The 8,631-nt window shown below is 53.4% G+C and overlaps 2 protein-coding genes across 3 annotated transcripts in view; both read right to left on the minus strand.

Annotated features, from left to right (window-relative positions):
- LOC108506761 (keratin, type I cytoskeletal 14) overlaps positions 1-272 on the minus strand; it is a 4,529-nt gene extending 4,257 nt beyond the window's left edge. The window contains exon 1 of the mRNA XM_017834095.1: positions 1-272. Within this exon, the coding sequence (XP_017689584.1) occupies positions 1-200 (200 nt within the window). The 5' untranslated portion in view covers positions 201-272.
- A 4,159-nt stretch (positions 273-4,431) lies between these two features.
- On the minus strand, positions 4,432-7,083 carry LOC108506759 (keratin, type I cytoskeletal 14-like). Of its 2 annotated transcripts, none has more exons than XM_017834093.1 (7): positions 7,006-7,083; positions 6,783-6,939; positions 6,117-6,278; positions 5,904-6,029; positions 5,579-5,799; positions 5,066-5,097; positions 4,432-4,723 (listed from the first exon to the last, which is right to left on the minus strand). In XM_017834093.1, exons 2-7 carry the CDS (start codon positions 6,837-6,839, stop codon positions 4,626-4,628), a joined length of 696 nt encoding a protein of 231 aa, XP_017689582.1. In that variant the 5' UTR covers positions 6,840-6,939; positions 7,006-7,083; the 3' UTR covers positions 4,432-4,625. The 2 variants fall into 2 exon arrangements, with proteins under 2 accessions (XP_017689582.1, XP_017689583.1); XM_017834094.1 differs by having other exon boundaries at positions 7,024-7,067.
- Between the last annotated feature and the right edge of the window lie 1,548 nt (positions 7,084-8,631).

Here is an 8,631-nt window from a genome sequence, read left to right on the forward strand (position 1 = left end):
TAGCTGCCCCCAAAGCCACTTCCGAGCCCCGAGACGACGCGGGAAGAGACGGAGTAGCTGCCAGAGCCCCCGTGCACGCTGGGGGCCCTGTAGCCTCCCCCCCCGACACGCACGGAGGAAAGCCTGCTGGAGCCTCCCCCCAGGCTCCCAAATCCCTTGAGGGAGGTGGAGGAGGAGTATTGCCTGACAGTGGTGCTCATGGTGGAGGCTGGAGGTGGAGAGAGAGGCAGTTCTGCAGCTCAGCAGTGAGTGCTCCTTCCCCTGCCTCGGGGCCCTTTATAGCCCGGCCAGGAGGCGTTGCCACACGGTTGGTTTTTTTTTTTGTTGCATTCCCGACGATTTTCATCACTCCTAAAACCTGAGCCAACTTCCAGAATCGTCATTTTTGCCTTTGTTCTGTTGATGCTTTTTGTCAAACTCCACTAGAAGGTTTTTCTCTCACAAAGGGCGTCTTTATGCTTCTTCCGTTTCCAAGTAAATCATCAGGTGTGATTCAAAGGAGGAGGCTCCTTGCTCAGGGCTACGATTTAATTCCTTCTGCACTGTTAGCTCTGGAACAGGCAGCGTTTGAGGGAGTAACTCAGCATCTCTTTTACTGTGGCTTTTCATCCCAGTTAGTTTCCTGTCCCTGCTTAGGCTGCACACACACCTGCAGGGACAGCAGCCCTGTCGTGACACCTCCACAGCCCCGTGAGTACAATGGTGCCAGAAGGAACTTGGCTCCTGATCCTGGAAATACAAGTGTGCTCTTTTATCCACAGGGAGAGGGATGATCAGTAGTGAAAAAGCAATGAAAAGGGAATTTGTGCTCCAGGGCTCGCTCGAGTCTTTACTTCAGAGACCACCCATGAGTGGGGGAATGTGAAAAGGCATTAGCAGGGGATGGTTTGTGTTCTTTGTGGATGAGCACTAGCAAACTATCCTGAAAGGGCAGGGTATGGCTGCTAGCTAGACATTATGAGATGCTCCAGGAAAAATGCAGAATAGCATAAAGTAGATGAAGGATGTAAGGAACAAACTCCTGGTGTCTAAACCCTGTGAACAGGAGCAGCTGGCAGCAGCACAGCTGGGCAGCCAATGCTGGTGATGTCTTCTGAGAGGGACAACGTCAGTTGTGACCAGGCAGGACAAGTGCAGTGTGAGTTTGGAGCTGACAGCTCCCGTGTTAACAGAGCTTCAGGAGAGACTGTGGTTGTGTCTGACGAGCAAAAGGACTCCAAACCTGAGTGCAGTGCCGTGGTCTGCTGTCGGCACTCTGTGCTGACCCACAGCACGGGCAGAGCCCACCAATCCCAGTGTCCCTGGCTCGTCACACAGGGTGTGGAGGAGGAGGGAACGCTCATGTGTGCACACGGTGGATTGTTGGGCTGTCTCCACAGACAGGCCCCAACAGCCCCTTCCCAACAGCCAAGTTCTTCCTTAGATCATTTGCCAAAGGAGGGGGGAAAGGGAATGGAAAGAAGAACAAAGGTACATTACTGAGCAGCTCAAAGGGCACGACTCCCTCCCCTCCCTCTGCAGAAAGCTGGAGACGGTGCAGGAGTGGGATGTGTCCTTGGAATATCAAGAGTTGGCTGCTGTGGAGAAGTGGTTGCCCATCTTCCGTAGGACTTGGAGCTCTGCAGGACCGGAGCCTCGGCCACGTTGGCTGTGGCTGTTCCATCCCTGGCGTGAGCGCGGGCGCGGGGCCAGCGCCGCCCACTCCCCCGTCCTGCCCAGGTGCACATGGGGAAGGTGCAGCAGCGCGGGGGCGGCCGGGACGTGTCACTCCGAGGAATGTGCTTCCTCCTCATCTTTATTTCCCCATCTTCGCCCGGGCAATGCTGTGGTTTGTCCTCCCCGATTGCAGTGGTGACAAGGGGAAAGGGGAACGTCAGAGACAAAACCAGCGCAGAGCCCCCTGTGAGTCCAAACCCTCAGCCCGGCCCTGAGCAAAGCCCCTCAGGGCAGCGGGGGTGTCACAAGGTCACTGTCACACCGTCACACTGTCACTGTGTGTGTCACACGTGTGACACGTGGCTCTGTCTGTGCGTGAAATTGCCTTTTCTGTCATCTTTTGTTTGCCATTGAACTGCTGTGTCATAAAAATACACATTGCCCAAAATATCTGTGATACTTTGATAATGCCACAGGGCAGCAATTAAAATCATGAAGTGTTAATTAAGGTGGAAAACAACATTAACCACTCGAGGACATTATTTCCATGACCTCCCATTGAACACAACCATGAGGACTGCATGTTGTTTGTATCACACTCTTTGAAGTAAAAGGCTGGGTATTAAACCAGATCCTGCCTCTGTTGAGTGGCACGTGCATGCTGTGAGCCCACCTTTAATACATTTCAAAATCAGAATTCCAGCTGTATGGCATAACAGCTTTGTGGTTGCACACTGATGTTTAAACACACAATTCTGTAGGAGGAAAATGGAGGTGAAGTTCTGGCTCCAAACCTGGATATCAGCAGCCCTGGATACTACCTGGATAAAACCACTTCTCTCTTTAAATGTGTTTATAAAGTTTCTCCTGTCCTTAAAATGAGCTGAAAACCCACATATCAATGTCTCTTTCTAAAGTGGTCTTTTTTGTCAGAGTAACTCTGTGTAGCCTGAGAAGTCGAACTGTCTTTGTGGACTAAATTCCCTGTTTTTGAAACATGCCTTAAACTGCCGCTGCCTGTCAGCATGAGCCTGCAGATCCCTCCTTGACGGGTTTCCTGAGGTCAGGGCTAATTAATAGTGCTCAAGGCAGGAGAGAATCGACTTCTGTTTTTCACACCTCCCTCACACTGTGCAGTAGGAGTAATTAAACCAGGGGATTTCGTTAGAAAGTGTTATTTGTTGTTTCTATAGGAACAGGGGTGTGCCCAGACTTTTACGGGAGAAAAATATGAAGCAAGGGTGAATTCCAGCGAGGCACCTCAGCAGCCCCTTGCTCTGTGTCGCAAGGGAGGCAGCTGGAGGGTTGACTGCAGGCTGTGTCTGTCCTGACACTTCTCAGGCAGCTGAGCTTGGATGGCCCAGGGCATGGATCCCCCCAGGGAGAGGCTCCAGACTATGGATCTCCCCAGGGAGAGACCCGAGGCTGCCCAGAGCTGCTCCTTCAAGGCTGTGGGAGCAGAGGGAGTGCAGTCTGCAGGACTGTGGAGGTGCTGGAAGTGCCTCCAGCTGGGAATTGTGCTGCTGCTGATGATTCACATCGTGGATCATCCATGATGCACCACAAGGATGTTCTCTTGACCCCAGCACTGCCTCACTGGGTTGTTTCCATGTCCTTGGGTGGAATCTGAGTGGAAATGAGCTCACTGATTGATAGAATTCAGCTTTAAACCAAATCGTGTCTCCACTGCTTGGTGGATGCTGGGGGTGCTCAGGACAGCTGATGACCCACAGGGATCACAGGGGTCTGCTCCAAGGGGACAGGGGGGACACAGCCCTTGGTGCTGGGCAGAGCTGCAGGGCAGGACTGTCAGGGTCCCTGCCAACCCACCTGATGCACTGCAGGCATCATTCCAATGTCTGGGGGGAAAAAAAAAGAATTTTGTCTTATCTCCCCCTGAATTCCAGGCAGATTTTCTAGAGAGGAGTCATAAAGCTGTGTGGCCAGCTCTGCTCTCACTCACAATCAGTAGCATTGCTCTGATTCATCTCATTGATTTAGAAGTTGGATTTATGAAGTAATAAATGTGACAGAATCCAGCCAAGAATGTGTCTGAACTGGCTTTCCAGGAACGCTGGGCCAGCTGACAGCAGCAGGAACTGCTGTGTCAGGAGCAGCCACCAGCACCCCAGGGAGTGCCAGAAGAACTCCCAGAAGAATTTTAATCTTTTTGCTTGCACAGACCATGCCCCACTGCTTCCCGTCACTGTTTTCCTCACCCTTCAGCAGCACCTTTGGAAGCAGGAATCAAACTGAGCTGAGTTTGCCTGTCCGGAGGGGCAGCAGCCAGCAGATCCCTGCCCCACCTGCAGCTTCCCAAAGCTCAGGATCCAGACTGGGGGGCAGCTGCTGGGGCAGAGCTGGGGGGTGTTTGCAGGGTCCTGGCTGCATCACCTGGGCTTTGTTCATGTTCTTGCTTGGCCTCTCTGGGTTAAAGCTTCGGCTCTGCTGTCCCTGGGTGTCGCAGTGGGGGAGCAGCGCTTTGCCCGACCTGAACCTCTCAGTGCCCAGTCCGAGGTGAAACGCAGACACACCGACAGGTTTCACCTCCCACCACCTGTGGGATCAGTTCCTGTCTAGTCCTCCTCCACACCAGCATCCATCCCCTCTTCCCTGGAGCCGCCAGGTCTCAGGTGTTCAGAGGTGTGGGTGTGCTGGGCCCACCATCGGGGTACCAAGGATGGGGAATGTTGGTCCTTCCAGGGAGGAGCTTTGTCCCACGGCTGCAGGAGCGGGACAGCCCGAGAGCAACGGGACCAGAGCCTGGTTTGCAGGAGTGTGAGGAGAAGCTTTATTTGATTTCTGTGTGTGGCACAGTGCTGAGAGAAGGGTGAGGGAGGGGAAGGAGGGGGGTGAGAGAGGGAGAAGGTGCTTTTCATGGCACACAAGGCCAGAGCATGTCAGCAGGGATCTGCTTTGCTGTGCCAGGCGAGGTTTGCAGCAAACCAGGCTCAGTGGGCTCCAAGGGCTCAGTGGGCAGCCTGGGTGATCTGCTCCCGGGAGGAGATCACCTTCCCATCCTGCACCTCCTCGAAGATCGTGCGGATCTGGCGGGTGGTTACAGGCCCTGCAGTGGGGAGGGAAGGAACCATTATTTCCAGGGCAGCAAGGAAAAAGTGTCTTAAAGAGCTTCATCCTAAAGATTTGTTATTAGAACCACCGCCTCAGAAACCCAACGTAACACCCCATTCTCACCCCTGAAAGCTTCACTGTACAGCTTCAGTCTGCTCAGATAATTTCTCAAAGAGGTTTTGGTATATCATAAGAGTTTTTTGTGTCAATTCACATTTTGGAAATATAATGAAATAGTAACTTTAGTAGATTAGTAGAAGAAATCTGTGCTAAAAAGGTGGATAAGGATGTGATAGAGCTGTATGTGATCAGAGCTTCAGCCAAGACCTGTTCTTACCTTCTTTTGGCGCGATGTAGTGGGAGGACATGCTACAGGAGGAGAACAGGGAAAGGGTGGTCAGAAACAGGAAAAAAGTGGGTGATCGCTAAGACAAAATCATTATTTAAACCCTGCCTTTATTTCTTGTGATAATCACCAGTAAGTGATTAAAATTCCAGTGCTTCTGGAAACTGCCCAGTGTCACAATTAAGAGAAGAAACTGCTAAGGATGCATCTGTGCCACGGGGATTTGGATACCAAGGCAGCACCTTTCCCAGCTGCAAGGAGCAGCAGCAGCACCTGCTCCCTCCCCAGGGTCACACGGACACAGGAGGGATGGGAGGTGGATCCCAGGGATGCTGCAGCACCGTTATAACCACAGGGCTGTTCTGGACTTGGAGACCCTGTTGCATGTGGTGGGTCAGGGAATGGGCTGACAGGACCCTGCAGGGAAGGCAGGTGGTTCCTTTTCTGTTTCCTTTGCTATCCCCGTGTCCTCCCGCCGCCCTCCCCGCGCAGCCCCTCACGCACTGGGCGTCCTCGCCCTCCAGGAGCCGGCGGTACGTGGCGATCTCCTGCTCCAGGCGGCACTTGACGTCCAGCAGGACCCTGTACTCGTGGTTCTGGCGCTCCATGTCGCAGCGCAGCTCGGCCAGCTGCTCCTCCACGCTGGTGATCAGCGCCTGCAGCTGGGCCAGCTGGGTGCCGTAGCGCGCTTCCGTGTCGGCCAGGGTGCCCTCCAGCGCCGCTTTCTGCGGGACGGGCACGGGGCCGGCTCAGGGGCGCAGGGGCGGCCGGGGGGGCACAGCCCTACGGCCCCGGGCCCGTGTCCCCGGGTGCCCCCCGCCCCCCGTACCGTGCTGAGCTGGGACTGCAGGTCGATCTCCAGGCTCTGGATCGTGCGCCGCAGCTCCGTGATCTCCGTCTTGCCGCTCTGCAGCTGCTCCGTGTTGATGGCCACCTCCCGGTTCAGCTCTTCCGTCTGCAGTGAGGCCGAGCCGTGCCCTCAGAGCCCCAGTGGTGGGCACAGCCCCGGCCCCGCGCCCGCTGCTCCCCCCCAGCCCCTCACCTTGCTGAAGAACCACTGCTCGGCGTCCCTGCGGTTCTTCTCCGCCAGGCTCTCGTACTGCTCCCGCATCTCCGCCAGGATCTTGGTCAGGTCGATTCCAGGGGCAGCGTCCATCTCCACGCTGATCTCCCCACCCACCTGCCCGCGCAGGGCACTCATTTCCTGACACAGAAAGAGAAAAACATCTTCATGCAATCCAAGAACCAGCATATGAAATGTTTTTCTCGAGACAGAGTTCTTCAGGAAAGGGAGCATTTGGAGGCAGATCAACAGAGAGCAAATTGGGGCCTTTGCCCCATGACCACAAAGAAAATAGTTCAAATTCTTAAGAAATCCCTATGGGAGTTATTTCATCAGAAAATAAAACAGAGCCTGTAGCTGGTTCATTTCTCAAGGAACAGACCTTCCCTGCCCGAAGCTGTGAGGGATGTTAATAAAGTTCTAACAGCTACAATGGTTATTACTGACATGCCAAGTGGTGAGTGGGTGTTACCCAGTCTCCAGGGAGGATGGGGAGGATGTGCTGCTGTCCAAGATGCAGCCCCTCTGCTGCCTCACCAGCACTTCTCACCTCCTGCCCAGTACTTAGTGTAGCCTTAAAGGCTGGACCAGGGATCAAATTTCTGGGCCAAGGGTGGCCTTTTTTGAGCCTGGCTCTGTGCTCACCTCCTCGTGGTTCTTCTTCAGATAAGCCAGTTCCTCCTTCAGGTTCTCGATCTGCATCTCCAGGTCGGCTCTGGACAGGGTCAGCTCGTCCAGGACGCGGCGCAGGCCGTTGATATCGGCCTCCACGCTCAGGCGCAGGGCCTGCTCTGACTCAAACCTGGGGGCACAGCAACAGTCAGCAAAGCTGCACAAATGTGGGGAAAACCAGCAAAACAGTGTCCACCTGAGTCCATCACGTCACCCTGTTCCTGATCCCACCAGGCCTTGGTGCTGGCCCTGTGCTCTGTGCAGCTGCACACACACGTTAAGTGCACAACAAGGCACAGGGCAAGGCCTCTGCACAGGAGAGCCTGTGCCATGGGTGAACAAGGAATGGGAATAACAGTGGTCGTGGATGGAAGCAACACAATCCCTGAGTGCCTGTAAGACTGAGATAACCATCTGCTTTGGAAATTACACCCTCGTTTTGAAGGCTTTGTTTTCCTGCTGCCTTTTTGGGGTTTGGATGGGATTTTCTCCTCATTGCATCAAACTTCCCTTTGCTCCGTTTTTCCAGGAAATGTGGCTTACTTGGTCCTGAAATCATCGGCCGTCAGCCTGGCATTGTCAATCTGCAGCAAGAGGTTGGCATTGTCAACTGTGGCCGCCAGCACCTGGTGGGTGGGGGATAAAAAAAGGAGCGTCAGGAACTCCTCCTGACAGATCAAGGGAAGCAGCACAGTGGGAGTGCTGGGACAGGAGCAGTTTTGGGGAAGTTTGGGATTTCTTTAGCAGAAGTGTGCATGGAATCAGGACAAGGGAGATGCAGCTGCGACTGTGGGAAGGGGCTGGTTACTCTGTGACTTCCCTTTCCAAAAATCCATCGGTAAGTGTTCCAAAAGGCAAAGTGGGGCCATGAAAGATGTGTGAAATCTGATGGTGGCTTTTGTTCCCGTCCTTCAGGGCAGGTGCTGATTATAGAAAGGTCAAGGAGGAATCACGTGCTCCCCACCTGCAGCACCGTGGCAGGACAGAGGGACCGGCAGGGTGTCTGCACTTGGCACACCTTGTTCTGGGGTGGATTTAATTTCTTGGCAACAGAAATGGAGCAAAAGGCAGTGAGCAGGTGCCTACAGCTTCTGATTTTCATATTACCAAAGCAAATAACCCCTCCTGGGAGGAGATTCAAGTCAGAGTTTGGGAGAATTGTGTTAAGGAGATGGGAGGAAAATGGATTCCCTGCATCCTTTGCCAGCACTCCCACAGCTCTAGCTGCACAAGGCTTCCTGCGTGTTTGCTGGGGGCAATTCATGCATGGGAAGTAACAGAGGACAAAAGAAATTGGAGCATTTCCTCCAAAATGGGGTGCTGGGACTCAAATCAGATGGAGAGGAATCCCCCAAGATGCCTGGGCTGGGGGCTTTGCACCAAGCCCAGCCCAGGGGCAGTGACTGCCAAAAGGAGGTGAAGAACTCGTTATTGGTCAGATCCATCTTTTTATCATCTAAATCTCCTTAACAGGAGGAGCTGAAACAAGTTTGCAAATTCTTTGCCTGAATGTTTCCAAACATGACATCAGCGTCTCACAGTTTGCCCACAGTTACAACTTTCCCTGCACATTCCTTTAAAACTCCCAAGAACGCACATGATCAGTGCAGACTTGTCTGTATTCTTCATTTTTGTGTTACGTCTTGTTACATCCGTTTCTGCCAGTGAAAGCTTCCACTTGTCCCACCCAGGAGGATGCAACCAAAAGAAACACCCTTGATTTCCAACCTGGCGCTCCCCATGTGCCACTGGGACACTTTTTACAACATAATTAGTGCTGACTAATTACAGAAGTAACAGTCAGTGTTTCTGCTTCCTCTCT

Source organism: Lepidothrix coronata, unplaced genomic scaffold (assembly GCF_001604755.1).
Source record: "Lepidothrix coronata isolate B3197 unplaced genomic scaffold, Lepidothrix_coronata-1.0 Scaffold229, whole genome shotgun sequence".
NCBI lineage: Eukaryota > Metazoa > Chordata > Aves > Passeriformes > Pipridae > Lepidothrix > Lepidothrix coronata.